Source organism: Lepidochelys olivacea (assembly GCF_965140295.1).
Source record: "Lepidochelys olivacea isolate rLepOli2 genome assembly, chromosome: 14".
NCBI classification, from domain to species: domain Eukaryota; kingdom Metazoa; phylum Chordata; order Testudines; family Cheloniidae; genus Lepidochelys; species Lepidochelys olivacea.
The window spans coordinates 4,667,947-4,687,345 of NC_140424.1; the positions used below are offsets into that span (position 1 = coordinate 4,667,947).

At 44.5% G+C, this 19,399-nt stretch overlaps 1 protein-coding gene across 4 annotated transcripts in view; it reads left to right on the top strand.

The window, feature by feature from the left end:
• LOC311531193 (uncharacterized protein) overlaps positions 1-19,399 on the top strand; it is a 270,167-nt gene that overhangs the window by 98,517 nt on the left and 152,251 nt on the right. The window contains exons 2-3 of one of the 4 annotated variants that reach the window (XR_014714151.1): positions 10,987-11,110; positions 12,799-12,964. The exons of 2 other annotated variants lie outside the window; for them this stretch is intronic. Coding sequence is in view for 1 of the 2 variants with exons in the window: in XM_084648369.1 (XP_084504495.1) it covers positions 10,987-11,110 (124 nt within the window). In the remaining variant the exon portion in view is untranslated. The remainder of the gene's footprint in view (positions 1-10,986; positions 11,111-12,798; positions 12,965-19,399) is intronic. One more of the 4 variants, XM_084648369.1, reaches the window with a different exon arrangement.

Consider the following 19,399-nt stretch of genomic DNA (forward strand, 5'->3'; position numbering starts at 1 on the left):
ATATGCTGACCTAACCACCAGTGCAGAGGCAACTAGATTGACAGAGGAATGCTTCTATCGAGCTAGCAACCACTGGGTCCTACAGCGATGGAAAAACCCATTCTGTCTTGGTAGGCTGCGTCTACACTACAGGGTCATGCTACGGTTCCCTTGCTGTCGTCCCTGTAGTATAGACATGGCATGAGTCATAGCAGAGCCAGGCACAGATTCCCTCTGATATAACTGCAGTGCTATTTTCAACAAAACCCGATTTCAATGGGGGCAGGATCTCGCCCACTATGTCTAGAGTGAGGCTATATGATAGCTTAAGATTTTACCCTGGTGTAAACCAGGAGTGAATCTGCTGAAGTTAATGGGGATGTAGCTTCATAGCCAAGATCAGACTGAGCTCTTATCTTTACAGTAGGCTGCACCCCAAGACCAGATCTACACACAAACTCACGCTGGTTCAATTAAACCAGTTAAAGGCTGCAAAGCTCTTAGTTCATGTTAAGCGCAGCTTACGTCAGGTTAGATGAAACGTGTTTCTAATTGACTTAAGCTCAGAGTGGTTTAAACTGGAATAAGAGTGAATTCGTTAAACTAGTGCTAATAGCTTTGTGGACAGACTAAAATAATATCTTCAGTTAAACCATCATGACTGCATATAGACAAGCTCTGAAACCCCAGGCTTTGGGAAGTGCGGAAGACAGGTCCGTATCTGAATTCTGTGGCTTGGGTCCATCTCAGGTTAAAATACTACCCACCTTGCCATGCCAGTTAATATGCCTAGCCTACCTCCCAAGCGTAGATGAAGCCGGTCTGCACCTTCAGCTCCTTTGAGAGCACGCTGGTCCCTCTGTACACAGCATCTCCTTTTATAACAGTACTCCCAAGGAAAGCTTGCACTTCGAAGGCTCACCCCTATCAATTTTCCCCGCCATATGTTTCCATTAAAAAGTTTATTGCACATTTTATCTTAGGATTATTTGCCATCAATTAATAAAACATGTTGCCTGCTTCAAATGAGCATGCTTTTTCTAATGAGGAAGGGAAAAAAGAAATATAGAAAAGAAAGACATTACCATGACAGATGGTGTTTTCTAGCCTCTCCTCAGCCCAATAATAAAAAAAACTCGCTGTATGGACATAGGAGTGTTATAATTTAAGTCACTTGAGGATTTAAGGACCTGATCCAAAGCTCTTCGAAATCAATGGAAAGCATTCCATTGACTTCAAAAAGCTTTGGATCAGATCAAAGTATATTATGTCATAAGATGTCCATGAATATATGTACTAACCCGATTAGAGGCTTCAAACTAGGGGGAGACAGGTTATAAAACAGGCAGAACATTTGCCATTGTGAACAGACCTGAAATGTATTTGCTATTGTTACAAAATGCACTATGTCACCTGCAGCAATATGATGGTCTAACAACTGCCTTTAATCATGTAAGCCATGTATGCACAGACAGAGGCAGGGACTGAAGGTGAACTAAGGCAGCAGAATCTGTTTATAACACTCCGCCGCCTCCTGAGCCGTTATCCTCCTCCAGCTGAAGGATTTAGAAAGGGAATGTTTTTCCTCCTAGTGTTCAAGAAAGTGGCTGGACGGAAGTCAGTTCATGAGCCTGGCCTAATGCTTGCTAGGTAGATGGGACCTGGAGGAAAGGCAAACAAGCATGCTGCATCCATAGTATGCTGACAGATTTCAGAGTTGCAGCCGTGTTAGTCTGTATCTGCAAAAAGAAAAGGAGGACTTGGGGCACCTTAGAGACTAACCAATTTATTTGATCATAAGCTTTCGTGAGCTACAGCTCACTTCATCGGAATGCATTTTCCACTTTATGCATCCAATGAAGTGAGCTGTAGCTCACGAAAGCTTATGCTCAAATAAATTGGTTAGTCTCTAAGGTGCCACAAGTCCTCCTTTTCTTTTCACAGTATGCTGGAGATGCCCTTTTGAGTTGGTGTGGATTTGGTACATGATGTACACTTAGCAGTTATTACTCACTGTGCCTGTTTACCTGATGGGAAACAAAGATACATGTGGCAGGGTGTCTTGTATAAATAGATGAAGGGGAAAGAACTGGCTGAGGATAACCCGCTGGGAATTGGAGAGCGAAACATTCCCGCCTCCCTTCGACTATGTCTCAGCTTTGATTTATGCTTCTGATTGGATGTTTGTCTGGCCTGATCAGAGAGTTTGGGCATGAACGCCTGTTGACATTTGGTATTTAGCTCTGGGTAAAGTTTAAACAGGACTTATCACAACTCTCACACCTTTGGAAGGCTACACTGGTTTAATAGTATGTTTCATGCCACCTCTTGCTTGATTTTTTTTTTTTATATTCCAGTTTCTTAGTATGCAAAGGTCTTCTGCAAAATAACGAATTCATTCATTTCTATCTTAAAACACCCCCGCTGCACCCAATACTGAGGTGCAGGCTAATTCTCCTGTCACTTATACCAATATAATATAAATCAGGAATAACTCCACTAAAATCAATGACCTTTCAGAAAACCGTCATAAGGAATTAGGCCAATTTTTTCTGTTAACCAAACCCTGCTGACTTTTCAGAAATTTTCTGTTAATTTATTTTATATTATTTTTCATTTTTTTCCTGAGGGGGGAGGAGGGACTGGAAATGCCAAATAACAAAAGAAAGGTCGTTCTTGTGGCACTTCTGGGTCTATCAGAAGCAGATAACAGTAGAAATTGCACAAGAAGTCTTGTTCTTTTGAAATGTCGAACGAGGGATGGTCACAAATGTTACATGTTTTCTGAAAATATTTGTTTAAAAATATGAAAGGTTCTTTCTTTCAAAAATCCCTCAACCTGAAGGATTTCTAGCGTTTTGTTTTTTCTCTTTCTGCCTTCCTACGACCTTTTGGCAAAATGGAAGGAAGAAAAAAGGGAGGAAAAGGAAACATAAAAAACTGGGGAAGCCCAAAAGAATGAAAAACTATTTTAATTTGGAAAATGTAAAAAAAAATTGAAAATTTGTACTTTTTAAAAAATGCCCAAATGAATGAAATGAAATGAATGCTGTCGACTGGCTCTACTTACGACGTGTCTTTGCATAGGTAAGAAGCCCAAATAATTCTGGAAAATGTCCAGTTCTTACTGTTTGTATTACAGAGATGCCTGGAGGCCTCTATTGACACCAGAACCCAATTCTGTTATGTGCTGTAGACACATTTAATAAGAGAGAACCTACAATTAAACAGACAAGACAGGAACTGGGGGGAGAAAAGGACAGGCAAGCAGAAGGTTGGAAATGGAGACAAAGCAACTATGTCTGGGTCCTGGGAGCTTGCTGACCCAAGACTGATTTGTGTGTGGATGGAAGTGGGGCTTGGACTCAAACCTGAGTCATGGCCAAAGTGTAAGTGGGGGAATAGTCCTGCTATTGTGGGGAACTTTCCTGGCTTCTGGACTACCCTGGTGAAGTGGGCTAGCGAAAGGATCTGAGTCCTCGCTCCCACTTCCTTTACCCAGTGGCCTCCCTGCCCTTGAGGACTCCCCTTCCACTCTCCTGTCTGGCAGAGTCCTCGCAACCCCAACAAGGCTGGGCCCAGGATTCCTGGGGGGCTCGACCCCCAACCCTGCTGCGGTCACCTAGGATAGGGGCTGGGTGTCTCCACTCTGGGCACTGGGCACTTCTCTGACCCACTGACCATTACATACAAGTTAAAGCAAATGCAAGTTATTTAATCAACAATTAATTTTAAAAAGAATAAGGAAAAATGGGAAAGGTTAAAGGAAACACATCAGCCCGCTCTGTGGCAGGGAACATCACAAACAGTGTCTCTGGAACGTCAGGGCAGTTCACAGTCTGTTCCTTGTAGGTCCCAGGCCCCTTCTCCGGCCCTGGCTGTGCTGCAGGGATACTGTGGGTTGGACACTCGCTCTGGTGGTGGCCACACGCTCTCAGTGGTAGGACCCTTCTTCCCAGTGCCACCCCCGCCCTGTCGGGGTTATGATCCAAGCCTGGCCTGCAGAGCCCCTTGGCTGAGGCGTCTCCCTGTGCTGGGCCTGCTGCCCAGGGTCCCCCTCGGTCTCTCCAGCTGCTCACCGCACCCAGCTCGGACTGCTCCAGCCCCAGCTGCACCACTCGGTCTCTGCACGGCTGCTGCTCTGCCCCCAGCTCCCTGGGCTGCTTCTTTGGCCCCTCTGGCTCTGGTTGCTGCAGCTCGGCTCCCAGGACAGGTCTGATCTGCCGGCTGCTTCTGTGGCTCTGCTCCCAGCACTGACCTGCTTCGTGGGCTGCTTTTCTGGCCCCTCTGGCTCTGGATGCTGCAGCTCTGCTCCCAGGGCAAGTCTGCTCTCTCGGGGCTGTGCCTCTGGCTCTGGGGCTGCAGCTCTGCTCCCAGGACAGGGGCTGCTCTCTCTGGATCTGGCCCAGCTCTGCTCCCTAGCTCAGCTCGGGCCCCTGCTTTCTCCTTAGCTCGGCCCCACTCTTGTCTGACCCAGGCAAATCCAGCTCACATGGAGGATGGGACCTCCCTGGCCTCCTGACTCCCTGATTAGCCTGGCTCGCCCTGTCCTTCAGGCTGACCTGGAGCACTGGCCTCTCCCTATCAGTCTCAGGGTCCTGATTCCCCATCGACCCTTCCCCTTTTAGTACTGGGAGCTAGCAACTAAAACACCGCCACTGAATGTTAGTAAGGGAGCAACAGTTCCCTGACACAAGCTTAGTGTTCAGTGTAGACATAAAGAGATATCTGGTGACTTGGCCAAGGTCACGCAGGAAGCCTACTGTAGAGCGGGGAGTTGAAGTCACATCTCTAGAATCCTTCTCCAGTGATTCAACCACAAGATCATCTTCCTTCTAACACCATGCACTCGAACCCAGACTCCAGCTCCAAACACCTCTCGTACTTCGTGAGTGCTGTGAATCTGAAGCCAGATCCTGATTTTGCAAATAGCCCCCACCGTCCCAGCATACCACACCAGACTGCTGGATCCAAACACCCCCCATCTGGGGGAGTTTGGAATCTGGAGCTGACCTGTTGTTATATATTTTATTTCATATAGAGAGATGAAAAGCACCTGTCCAAAGGTTCTGAGGGCTCTGTCAGCGATTTAAAAGGACAAGATCAAACACCATTTCACTCCTTTTAACAAGCAGCACCTCTAAATGCAAATGAAAACACCCCAGCACATTAGCAGTCTCCCGTCACTAAACCAGATGCAACAAATGGGCCCTGGAGCATGCCCTGAAAATTGGCAAAGCCAGGCTATTTTGGACCAGTATGGGAAGGTATTCCAAAGCCTGGACCCTTCCAGAGAACGTCCTTTCAGTCATTCCCTCTCCGTTATATGGAGGAGGGACATCACATCAGTGCTTCTGCAGCTGTGGCAGTGGAGGATGGAGATAGAGGTGGTCTCTTAGGTAACCCAACGCCTACTGAAAATCTGAAATTTTCAACTTGGGTTTCTCTCTTATGGAAACCTCAGGGGGTTCTCTGCACTGACCCCCAACCCCAAAACCTTTTGGGGCTTCCTTGTTCATGTTTTAAACTTTTTCCTCTGCTGCTTTCCCTATGCTCCCTGTTTTTTTAAAAATAGAATTAGCTCTGGGGGGAAGGAGAACAAGATTGCGGCTAGCAGGGCTGTGTGTGTAACTCCTGCCATGAATCCATAGCACGAGCCTTCAATTCAATATAGCCTTTTGGAAATGTTACCACATGCCAGAACCTCTGACCAAAAAAACACCCCACCCCTTTCATTCCTGACTGAAAACTCACCCAACATAGTGAACGTCAACAGGCCGGGCCAAAAGCTGCCCTGACTTACACCCTGATTACAGGGTGAATGAAGGATCAGTGTTGTAAAGGGGCTGGCCTACAACAGGGGAACTAGCCTAGGGGCTGAACTGGGGAGCACTCTGCAGTAATTCCTGATCCCGTCTTCGACCGTTATATATATAGTACCTAGTCCTTTTATAGTGCTTTTCATCGATAGATATGGTATATCTATAATATAATAACACATTGTTGAGATCTACTGACGAAAACCACCATATAAGAGAGTGTTTTACAAAGGAGGTCAGTGTCATCATTTCCGTTTGGCAGTTGGGGAAACTGAGGCTAGGAAAGGGGAAGTAAGTAGCCCACTGTCACCCAAGGGCAGAGCCAGGAATAGAACCCAGGAGTCGTGAGTCCCAATCCAGCCACTGGGCCCTGCTGCCTCCATGTTTCATTCTGCCGTAACAGCTTAGAGTGAGGGTTATTACTGGAGGAAACATTTGGGAAGGGCTAGTTACCTGTCTTGTATCCCAAGTGGATTCCACCATGAGGGCTCGTGACCTCTATTCTAAGAGAGAAGCAGGGCTGGCTGGGCTGTCAATGGAGCTTATCACTGCTCCTAGTGCACTTCAGATGTTCCATCCTGCTGGTGTGGTGTGAACTTTGCTCCCATTACAGACATCCCCAGCCAGAACTCCTGCAAAGACCCTTTCTTCCAGCAGAAATAGCTCTGTCGGATGCTCATAGTAGTCAGCTGGCAGGGTGATGCCCTTAAATTACATTGTATAGACACCTATTACACCTTAGCGTCCAAGCTCACACCAAATCTTGTTGAACTAATTGAATTTTATGCTCCATTTTTTATGAGTAACAATAAAAAATAAATAAAAATCAATGGAAGATAATTACAGCACCTTGAAGTCTGTTCCTGGCCCAAAGAGCAAAATGAGTTTATGATATGACAGCCTTTTATCTTGGATCTGATAGGAGTGTTATTCATTGTATTTATTAAAAGTTTGCCACCTGCTGCCAAAAGAGACTTCACTGAAAATTAACCCATGTTATCACTGTGAGTAATATCCTGGTTTTATCATGTGGAATAAATAAATAACAGACTTTATGCTTTTGCTTAATGAGGTTATACACTGAGTGCAGAGCAAGGCAAACAGTGTGAACTCCAGTCCAGAAAAACATTGATTTGGAAGAGCTGAAATTGGAGCAGAAACTGCCTCAAGTTTTCTGGCATAACAGCAGGAGCTGAACTGACTATTAATTATATTATGGAACTGGACCAGATTGGAACTGGGCTTTAGGTACCAGCGGAGGTGGGTGAAGAGTGACGAAAACTATTTGCAAACATTTTTGGTGACCTCTAAGTAGGATTTCACTTCACATTTCTCACAACTCTTTTTTCATTAAAGGTATTGTGCAAGCAACAGTTATTTAGATTCATACTATCCTACATAAAAGAGGGGCCAGTGCACCCTTTGGGCACCATTCATACATAATCCGACTCTGGTAGTTACTTACAGCTAACACTAGCTCCCCGACATCTTCTATCCCAATTTCCCCCAGCTCTTGACTCTTTGTGGGTCAAGCAGAAAACATGAGCCTTCCTTTGATGAGCCAGAAAGGTTAACAAGCTCAGGCTGCTACATTCCAAGCAGGGGAATGTACTGGTATGAGTATCATCAACTCAAATATTCGAAAGTTATGATTCGAGCGACCCCCACACCCTACCAAATCATGAGATTTGCTTAAAATCATGAGATTAAAATAAAAACAATATATGTTGGGTTAGTTTTCTTATTTGCCTTACAGTGTGTGAGCCTTTAGGCTGTATTTGCTTCATGTTTTCAAGATTTTTCTCTGCAAGCCAGAGGGCTAGAAATCTTTTTCTTTTCTTTTTTAAACAAAGCAGAGATTCTCATAGAATCTGATTCCATCAGCTGGGGCTTTAAGAAAAACATCCAACCTTGAGACTTATGATAAAACTGCGAGAGCTAGTAACACTGAGATATTTTCCAAAAGCCCATTTTCAAGCCTGTAGCTGAGATTTGTTTAATCACTAAACAAAATCACAGATGACTTGTAAGTGGCTCAGGAGCTCAGATTAGTTGGGCCAGAAATGCTGTGTCCAAGTGACAGTTCCCAAAGAGCTGACGGTATCCCTTTAAACAGTGGCCCAATAACTAAGGTGAGACCTTATGAAAAAAGCTTTTAATGCTTCTAGCAGCACACAGGAAAGATGGTTTGAGCCAGGGGCAGAGGCAGTGCTCAGATAGTGAGGAAGATATAAGGCTTTTGTGTCTAGCCTGTTATAATAGTATAGGATCCAATGGGATCTCTTCATTCCAGAATAGTGAGGAAGGTAGTGGGGATTGCCACCTAGAACAGAGCTATGCTGCTAGTTTGAAATGTATTGGTCTGAAATTAAATTGGACTGATGAAGAGACTGATTAATAAGGAGATGAATGGCTTGATTCTGGACTTCATTAGCTGGGAGTTTGAAGTCTTTTCACTTGAACAAAAAGATAGGCCAGGTAGTTAATCTCTCACACCCCTTTAGCCTTGTTCCAAAGCCATCCTGCCCTGGCTTGGATCACTTCAGACTGACATAATACCATGGGGGGAGAAAACTCCCAGAGAAGTTAATGTTTGTTTTTCATTCAAAGTCCACATTGCATGTCACAGCCTTGGATACCCAGGGCTAGAGCATAAGGGAGCCTACAGACACTACCATACACATTGTGCAGAGACTGCAACCCCTACTGATCTCAATACCCAGTGACTTCAATGGGTTTTGGATCAGCCTCTGGGTGTTTGTTTACCATCCGCAAGCAGAGCGATGATCTAGCCGGTCCTACGTTTTGTGACTGGCAGAGGCCAGTACCTCATATTTCACAGGAAAGTGATCCTTCCTCTTCCCTTATAAACTACCTAGCCAGTTGAGCACTGCTGTACTTATGGGGAAATACCTTCCTGACCCTTGTGGGAATCAGTTTGTGCCCTGGAGCATGAAATTTAATTATCTTCATTTTAACCTGTATAACTGCAAATGTTATTGTTAATGTAAGTATCCAGCCTTTTTTAGAACTGAACTCCTATATGTATTTCCATTCTTTATTGTATTCTTGGCTCGTATTCCTCTCCCATTCTCACACCAGGGGCACTTCACGTTAGCTATGATGTGTTGACAAAGCGTCCTACTGCTATGTCCACAAATGTAGTCTAGGGCCATCTGGATGTAATGATGAGATGAGCAGGCCACTGAAATAGGCTCAGCTGCCCTACTAGTCTGCCTCAAAATTATTCTAGCAAGAGACCATCTCTAGGTTTGCTAGATGGACACTATCTCCAAGGTCCATTCAATCCCTCTCTGCTGACTCTACCAGCAAATGAGCTGGCTTAAATGATAGATAGCTGCACGCTGAGAACTGGACTGAGTTCATCCTCATCAAATCATGTCCCACAATCCATCAAACAGCTGTCAGACAGCAGCGACTTTCAGCCTCTTTCTAGCTGAGTCTTGGTCAAACTCTATTGATCAAACTCATCAAGGTCAAACGCTTTCCCATCTCTAGGCCCCTGATTTGCCACCTATGTGAACTGCAAAATATCCCAGTTCTGCAGTCACTAAACACCCTGCTGACTATATGTGTGTATATATATATATATATATACAGGATCATTGGATCATTCTAGGAATGACTGTGTGCTCTACCTGGTCTGGGAGCATCAGCCCTGCTTTGAGTCACTCCTAAGAGGAATAATTTTGATGAAGAGTTTTAAAATGACACCTGTCCCTTCATGCTGGTGGATGTTAATAATACCAGGAATACTATTAATGTCTTGGTTCTCTGTCATCATATCTAATACCCCCAGAAATTGCTTGGATAGCTTTAATTATATTGGTGCCATTTCTTTCAGTCCTTGTTATCTTTTGAGTTCCTTCAGGGGTGGTGGGGGGGGGGGAGAAAGAGGGGGAGGGTCACAGCCTAGAAGCAAGTTCTCTAAAGGTTCTTTGTTTCCCCTCCTCAGGTATTAAGCTGATGACACAACAATCCCCCACGACATTAGATTCACCTTCCAGCCCTTCCTTACCTGAATGCAGACCTTGTATTGTTCCCCCCCCCCACCGTCCACTCAGAATGAACCTTGCACGAGCAACCTAAAGAATAGGCCACAAGAATGTGCCCAGAACAGAGCCAGATTGTTCAAGCGACGTGAAGAAGGGAGGGGAAAAAATAAAGGATGGGGGGCGGGGAGGCCTAAAAGAAGAAAAACGTCCCTGGTGGGTTGAATTTCTTTGGCGATAGTTAAAGGATAGTACGGTTATTTTTTTTAAAACGGGGGGAGGGAAGGAAAAAAGCCCCACCGAGAGCAGGGTTTTGTCGGCACAGTGGCCTACACAGAAAGGTGACATTTGAGAGAACAATTGCTAGGCTGTTTTACCATGTCTGCCACTATGAATGAGGCTTAAGAAAAGGTGTCCTTGGCCTCCTGCTAATAGTCATCATCTTCATCACAGTCTAGCTAACGCTGCCTTATGAAATAGGGGCACCCAGTTAATAAACAAAGCCTATAAAAGATCAGATTGGTGGACACTACAGCCTCATTTCATTGCTGGCAGCAGCAACCAGACCTGCTCGCCGATCGGTTGTCGCTGCTTGCCGCATTGGCGGCTGGCTGGGGACCTGGTCCCCCCCGTCTTGGCTCGGTGGTACCTCTGCCTCTGCAGTGTTAGTGGAGCTTTGTGTTTTCCAGACTGGAAAACAAACTGGAAGCGTGATGTCTGACAGAGCAATGGGGTGGGGTGGGGTGGTAAAGCTGGCGCTTTATTGGGAGCTGGGATTTTGACAGCGCGCCCTTGTCCTAAATATCTTAAGCCATGTGGGCTCCATGAGCTAGTTAAGAAGCTGCTCAGTGGAAAACGTGCAATTGCTGTCTATGCACCTAGCTGCAACACATGTCTGGCTCTCTCTGTTGATGGTGATGCTGGTTCTGAATTCAGCAGCTGCAGTCAAATGGCTTCAGCTGAGTCTGCCTTTGAAAGAAAGAGAAAATGGTCCATGTGATGGTATCCTGCTATTCCAGAGAGATTACATTGCTGCTCACTTGCAGATGACGTCCAGGTACCAAGCTACAATTTATTGAAGAGGATGAAAATAACTGTTATGAAAATTTGGAGTGGCTCCACGTTTAAAATGTGTAATAATAAATTCCTTTCTTCTCTTCCCGGCCTGGATCTAGAGTGTCAAACTATCAAGAGCCTCTTCCCATTGCCCTCCCCACCCATCAACTTGCTTCAGGATCAGTGAAATAGGAATCAAATCAGGACATCTGCTGATGTCAAGAAGGCTTAAAGAACTGGAAGGTAAGGAGAATAATTAGCCTCGAGTGCTCTTAGCAACAAAGGACCCAGGATCCACCTTTTTCCCTGCACATCCATGCCCAATGCGATTGGCTAAATGCTGTGTTTAAGCACAGCTTCGGTGAATTGAGTCAAAATAGGCCGTGGCTGAGAGATGTGTATTAGGCTGAGTGTTTCCTGGGTTATTACCTTATGCTTTCATGTCCTTAGTGGTCTTTTTTCCCCCCCTCTCCATTTTCTCTTAACATTTTGACTCATATCCATAAGCCTGGCTAAGATTCAGTAAGTTCATGAAAGAGCTGAGCAAAGTATTATCTGTGTGAATAACGCACAACATGTATATATGTGTGTGTGTGTGTATGTTTACAGATATATATGCATATGAGGGAATAAACATTTTCTCTCTCTCTCGCTAGCATTCATGTAGTGATCTATTCTAATGTTTGTGTTGTTCATAGATGGAATCTGTCTGTTTATTTTAGTGGTTTGATGTACATATTTGTGAGCATGTATGTGTTTCTGAGTGAGTCTATTGAACCATGTAAGTCTTCAAGTGGCAACAAATTTCAAGAGCCGTCCACACCACCACTTTGTTTTTGTTTCACCAGTTTTAGTCTTTTCTTTTTAGCTTTTCTTCTAGTCTTTCCCATCTCTTTTTTCTTCCTTAGAAGTGTATTAGTTACTATGTAAATGAGTAGTAGAACTTCGCGTTGTCCACAGAGCCGTATGAAGTCAATTTATAATGGTGGGGAATATATGCCACCATATGAGAAACAAAGAGGTTAAAATGCCCATATATGCAAGCATTGTCTAGTGGTTAAAGCACAGCACTCAGAGACAAAATACCCAGGTCCTATTCCTGTCTATGCCACAGGCTTGCTGTTCAATCTTAACAGGGCAAGTAACTGGGCAAGTCACTTAACTTTCCTCTTTGTGTCACATTTAAGAGCAGACATGGTAGCCTGAAACAACTGTATTATGACAATTCCTGTAATGCGCAAAATCATGTGCACTTCACTTTAAGAAACGATGGTGGTTGAAACAGCTTGGGGAAGGGTGGTGATGCTGGGCGAGGAGAGTGGATTTGAGAAGAGAGATTGGCTCGTAGCCATTTTCTGTTGGCAAATAACTCCAATAATCTTTTCTACGGTGTGTTTATTATTATTTTATATTTTTTCATCAGAGAACAGGAGAGTTATGTGTCTGGGTTGCACTATAAGACAGTTCAGGGAGTTGCTACTGAGGGGGCAGGGTGGCTGGGGGACCCTAATTGGCAGTTGCCCTAGGCTATCATAAAAGAAACTGAAACCAGAGTGTTAATGCTTTAGCCAAGTTATAGTGAAATGGTTTTACTGTTTAAGAAGAAAATGAAATGGCAGTAAGTCTGGAAGTGTCTGGGAGTGTGCTACACTGCTGTTTGGGGATTTTAGGAGCAAGTATAAGGTTACAAAGGGTATTTGGGAGAGCAAGTGGTATGTATGTGTGTGTCTAGAGGCCAGGGTGGGGTGTGATGTGGTGGGCTTTGTTCATCTTCTTATTTCAGGTGATCCTATCAGTCAAATTAGATTCTTTGCCTTTTTCTCCACTTAATATAATCTGTGACAGCAGAGTCCCACAGTGTGAAAATCAGTCCAGTGAGAGCCCCAGGCTCTGAATGTTTGGTTCTGAAGTTATTATGACCTCTCTTTTAGACTTCAACCTGGAAATGCTGCTTGTGACATTCCCATTCCCCTGAGATTTTGTCTGCTTCTGTTTCATCATGATCACAGATGTAATATCTGACACAGGCAGAGTAATGAACTCGTGCTGACATCCCAATCTTGTGGACACGTCTGCCCTTCTGAAGCTCTCTCTTCTGTGAGTAACCTAGGAGTCTGTTATATTCTTTGAATGACAACCTAATTAGGTAATAATAATAATTAATAATTATTAATAAAGAGAGATAACAAGAGTGAGGCTGGTCCCTTTGGGCCACATCAGTGGCAAGGAATCTTTAGGAACTTGGCAATGTCCTATAGATTACTAGGATTAGCTTTTAGCAGATTGTGGCTGGGAAGGAGAAAAGGAGTTTTCTGGATTATAGATTTGTCTCTCATCCTGACTCCTGTGTTACCCACTGACATGGGCCAAAACTGTAGTGTATGGATGTGGATGCAAACTTCTCAGGGATGTTAGGATTTGGGTCTTGTCACATCTCTAATTATTTCTGTAAAGGACACCCAGCTTTCAGCCTGGTCCTCAGCCGGTATTAATTGGCATAGCTCCGCTGAAGGCAAAACCACCTTTAAAAATAACCTGTCAGGAATTATTAATAAGTAAAAATATATGTTGTTTGCTCTGCATTTCAGGTCCGGCCATGCTTTCCTCAAATTGCAACAATTTCCTTCTGAACCATCTAAGTATGTTTATTTTAAAAACACAACAAGGTGAATATACACCTAGAGTTATACATACACATCACAGTATCAGGGTCTTTGGCCTGGGAGTAGCTGTAGAATCAGGCGTAGCCCAAGTCAGTCCAGCGCTCACATATTCTTGCCCCATTTTATTAACAGCCATTTAACTCAAACACCTTGAAAACAGCTGGAAGAAAGTATCTGATAAAGATGTGATGCCACCACCACTTCACTTAAGGGTTTGCGATACCTCAGTCTACATCTGAGACCTCCCGTGAGTTCTCCAACACAAACAGGGACGGCTGTCCTTGACCTTCCTGATCCTTCTAATATAACGAAAAAGCAGAAAATAACAACTCTCAACCCTTAAATGTTTAAATTAATTTTTTTTCATGTGGTGGTGGTGGTGGGGAAGGAAGGCTCAAATCCATCTCCCCTGGACTTTCCACGTTGCTTTGGGCCAAGCTTTTTAAAAGTAACCAGCGACTTTGAGTGCCCAGTCTGAGACCCTTTAAATGTGTCTGATTTTCAGAAGGGGCTCAGCATGTTCCTGGTAAATATCAGGCCCCTTTACAGTAGTTCAAATTGGGCACCTAAAATCACTTGTCACTTTTGAAAACATTGGCTTCTCGTGCCTATATACAGGTAATTTGTCAACCGTCCGAGGTGGTCAGAAAATGGGAATCTAAATATGTCAGTTGAAAACCAAAATGTTTCAATTTGAATACTGCCACAGTGCCTCATGGGAGTTGTAGTTGGCCTCAAATGGGTGCTTCATGCTCCCATTCTCTTTATAGTCTGGGCCCCTGGAAGGACTACATTTCCCATGGTGTACCATAGTGAGGGGAGGCACTTGCATTATAGGAGTCTCTGGCCATGATGAATCATGGGAGATGTAGAGAGACAATGTGGGTGAGGTAATATCTCTTATTGGACCAACTTCTGTGGCTCGAAAGCTTCTTTCTCTCACCAACAAAAGTTGGTCCAATAAAAGATATTGTCTCTCTCATATCCTGGACCAACTTCTGTGGCTCGAACGCTTCTTTCTCTCACCAACAAAAGTTGGTCCAATAAAAGATATTGTCTCTCTCATATCCTGAGACCTCACCCACCTTGTCTCTCTAATATCCTGGGACCAACCCAGCTACAACTACACTGCATGTAGTCCAACTGGGGACTCTGGTCCATAGAGGTGACTGGGAACATGAGGACACCCAACTACAAGTCTCAGGAGACACCTGGGTAGGATAGTTGAATCAATATGTTTCAGGGTCTGGAGGAAATATTCTGGTATTCAGTCTAAAATTTTTTTTTAAAAGGTTTTTTGTTTTTTTTTAACAAAGAATCAAACTTTTCAGTGGGAAGAGGACACTTAGCGAAAAATGCCATTTAATGGAAACCCCTGATTTTCCACCCGAAAACCGTTTCAACCAGCCCTACCTAGCAACAATTGAGACACCAGCATTTTTCTTAGCAAACAGCAGGCCAAGTAGCATTTTAAAAAATCGCCAATAAAGAAACAGCAGTCTTCTGCCATACATGGCTGGTGTATTTTTCCTTTGGAAATTGGCCACCCTAAGCACACACAGAGCTCTGTGTGAGCCAACCTTACCCTCCAAGAAACTCCAGAGGAGAAAAACGCACTGTGACTTGGATGGGTTTTGGATGGGGGTGAGGTGGGCTGGGGCAGACGTCCTGGGGTGGGGGGGGTGGAGGAGGGAAGGAAGGGAGGGAGGCAGAGGTTTGAACTAGGTTCCTTTTTCTATTTTATTTAGATTAGGTTCTGCTCAGCAGGGTGATTTCTTAATTAGACCAGCCCAGTCTTGCAGGCCTGTAGCCCTTGCCCCCTGCTCTGCCTTCTAAGGTTTCATGAGGGAAGTTGTCGTGCTTTATTTCCTGAGTCCTAATATTTGAGCAGTGTGCGGTTATTTCAATGGGAGGAAAAGACATGTAATTTAATCATCTTTATTAGATTTTAGGTGAAGGGGGGAGTGGGAATTGTGTCCTCCGCTTGTCTTTTGACTTTCCCGTCTCCTTCTAGTGGTCAGAGATGAGATTTCATGCGTTTTTGAAAAGGAAAAAGGGTCTGGAAACTTAGACTATTTAGTGAAGGACTGTCTATCCCAAGTTAAGGTTTAATAAGAAGAGCTAATAACTAACAGCCCTTATCTCTGTCTTAGGCAGAATTAAGCCTCTGGATGGATTTGTCTTGTATTTATTAATGCCCAGCTAGGACTGAGATTTTGGCCTCTCGATTATGTTGATAAGATGAAATCTCTGGAATCAGAATGATGGATGAGCCTAAAATAAAGGTGAGACGTAAACACAGCTAAGACAGAGTGAGTGACTTTTGCTGAACCAAAACTTGGAATTTTGCAAATTTTTGTAGCTTTCTAAAGGAGGAGGGAAAGGCAGAAATCAGTATTCTCATGGATGAGGCCACTTTGCCTCTTGTGTTTGAAACATTGTCACAGCTACCAAAGAGAAATTAACAAGGAGACACATTGTCCAAAGGGGGAATGGTTTATTGGAATAGAAGTCCTGGAGTTGGCTTAAACATAGAGCGAGAGAGGAGTAAGACTCGGTTTCCAAATAGTTAATCAAAAGTCTGAGTCCTATCCAGATCTCCTCTGACCGGACACACAGCAGACAGACACACACCAAACACCTAAACCCAGAAATGGAGACAGAGATATAGGTCTGATCCTACGAGATACATGGAGCCCTATTAACTCCCATTGATGGGAGTTATGCACTGAAATACCTTTGAAGGTCTGGGTCAAGGTTGCTACTGAACTGGGGCTGAATTTTCAATGACCCCAGGGGTGAATCCCCTCCATCTTTCTCCTGAAAAGAGGACAAAAAGTGGAAGTTTAGGCTGAATTCTGCATTGAAGGATTTCTTTTGGGGGAGGGGGCTTAGTCTGAACCTAAAGCTCAAACCAAAGCTCCCAGGGTGTGAACCCCGCCACGAAGAGAAATAAAAAAATGGGTTTAATTGAATCCCTGCCAACTGAGATGCCAAATTGTGCACAGCAGCCACAGAATGGCTTGAACTGCTATTTATAGGTTCGCTTCCTTTTCTCACAGATCTGTATGTGAGATGCAGATATGCCAGGAGAGCTGTGTGCGCAGTTAAAATAGCAGAACTTCGGCATAGTGGGAAGGCGAATGGGGAGTCCATCAGTACTTCCTGAGGAGGTCACAAGTGAAAATGAGCGTGGAGGTCACTTCCTAGTAGACACTGGTCTGCGTCAGTAAACCACTGGAATGGCACCCGTGACAAGGTTTGTGCAGGAGCGACTCCAGACCTGGAATAGCAGGGGTCATTGCAGATCCAGGCTTAGGTGCTTTGGCAGAGGTGTGTGTGTGTCAGCCATAGGACTGGGAGAGTGGGAAGTGGTTGAGGTGCTTGAGCAGAGCTTTGTGGGCGTCCCAGGGCTGGAGGAGCAGGAGATGATGCCCGCCAGGATTGGGGTCGATTGGCAGCATTGTGCAGCACAAATCCTGCCCGTGCCGTGCCTGCTTCTAAGAAGTATTAGAAATCCTTCCCAGAACCGGATCCTTTCTCTCTCTCATGCACACACCCAAGAGGCACGCACCACAAAACAGAAACACTTTAGACTGAAGCATCACCTACCCATGATACAGCTGTCACAAACAAACTGGCTGCGAAACAGGGACCAGGTGCCAAGCAACAGTGTACAATGGGATCCCACGCCTATTCATACAGACCTAAATCTATCTCTCTGAGAAGGCTGAGGGGCATAAAGGAAAATCATGGAATGCTGGCAAAATAAGTAACCCCATAATTATAAGCTGTGTGTTTTGGGGGGCGGGATGGAGCTGCAGCAGTAAGGAGGTTGGGTTCCAAGAAGTGGTTTAAGAGACAAAGAGAATGTAAATTAAAAACAGCGAGCTCTCCCCCCCACCTTGACTCCAGATATGCATAATTATTATTTATTAACGGGGAAAAGAGTGCGCCTATATAATCTCTACAGCCATACTCTTACCTCTGACTGCAGAAATGACACCAGAGAGGAAACATTATCTGGTGGCATCAAGCCAATTTGAGAACATTATCCCTTCCTCCAGCAGCCCCCTCCTCTTTCCTGAGACTATCTAAGCTGCAGGAGTAGGACAGGAAGAGGAGGAAGTGATGGAGGTCGCCTGACGCTGCCCTAGGAGGGTAACAAACCCCACGCAAAGGCCCAGCTCGAGCTCTCCAGAGTCATTATCGCTACAGTCTGTGAAAGGTTAGGGAGGAAAGAGCTTTTCGGAAGTCTTTGCCCACTAATTGATTGCGAGGGGCGGAAGGAAGGATGTATCAAAAAAAAGAAAGAACCCCCTGCCATTTTTAATCCGTCTCCCCCCCGAAATGTACAATATTAGAAGGCAGCAGGTTGTAGCTTTAACCGTAACAGGGCAGAAGGGAAATCAGATACAACAGGAGTGGGGTTTCCTTTCATCCTAATGGCGGAGCTGGAAAATATTTTCCATGAACACCAGGAAGGATGAAATTTACTGCAAAGAAAAGCATAAAGGCCAGATTGTGCCCAGTCCCTGCCTGACAACAATTCCCAGGGAACTCCAGGAGGAATTGCCTGTTTCTGGCCCACAGTGCCTCTAGGTGCTCGCACCATTGCTGTGAGGTTCCAATCTGGCATACCAGTATATCATTGCGTTATCTGTTATGCTCTAACTAATGGGATGGAGCCGATCTGTTTCCAGATGAAGGGCTATGTTTGGAAAATCAGCCCACCGTTTTGTATGTGCAAACAGGATTTATGCGCACAAGTTAGAAAGTCCCATTCGCACGTTTCATCCTCCGTGTTTGCACACCCATGGGGCTTCAGAAACTATAAATACAGAGTGCTTTACGGGCAAGGTTCCTGCCTTGAGGTTTGTCTGAGACTTTATGTCTATGTGTGTTTGGATCTGCAGCCCTGAGCTTGGTCGTGATTTCATTTGGGAGCACTGAGAGTACAGAGACTCTGTGCCTTTCCCTGGGGAAGCTGCATTAGAGGATAAAACACAGCCCTAAACCCGTGGTTCTGAATGCCTTGAACGGGCAGGGAGGGTCAGCCAGAGATCTGAGGTGAGATGCCGCATCCTGGTTCAAACTCCTGGGAGCTACTGAGCAGCATATCCCAGAGATGGATGGCTGAGCAGGGGCTCCTTGAAATGATCCCTGTTGTCCAGCCCATGTGGCTGGAAATGAAGGCTGCTACAGATTTGTCTCCTCTCTTGGCCGGAAGCACTTTCAGATGAAACAATGTTGGAATGAATCCATTTAAGGCACCTAAACATTTGTATGTGTGATGACTCTGTACTAGGGGAACATTGCATGAGTTTCTTAACCAAACAAACAGCCTTGTTTTTCCTCTTCAGGCTCTCAGATAATCAATTATTTGAAAAGAAAACAGACACTTCACACTGTTCTCTAACCCACACATTTCCTTCGCCTTTTGGTATGATTTTTAGACTAAGGAGAAAATATAATCAAGAGACCAGCGGCTCTTAGCACACTTATAACTCCTTTAACTGGAAGATCTCAAAGTACTTTGCTAATTAGTTGATCATTGCAACACCCCTGTGAGATATATAACTTATTGTCATCATTATTGTACAGATAAGTGAACAAAGATGTGTAGAGATTAAATAGCTTGCCCAAGTCAGACAGCGGGTCAGAGCTGTGACTAGAGTCCAGGAGTCCAGTTACCTTGGTCTAACAACTAGACAACACACTCTGCATGAGAAAACTGAATAAAACGTGAAGGCAAAAATAAATAAAACAAAAATCTCACTTTAAAAATGTGTTCTGTGTAGAACCAGAATGTTCTGCAGGAAAAAAAGGATGCAGTCCAAATTTTTACTTCCAGGCAAACATTTGAAAA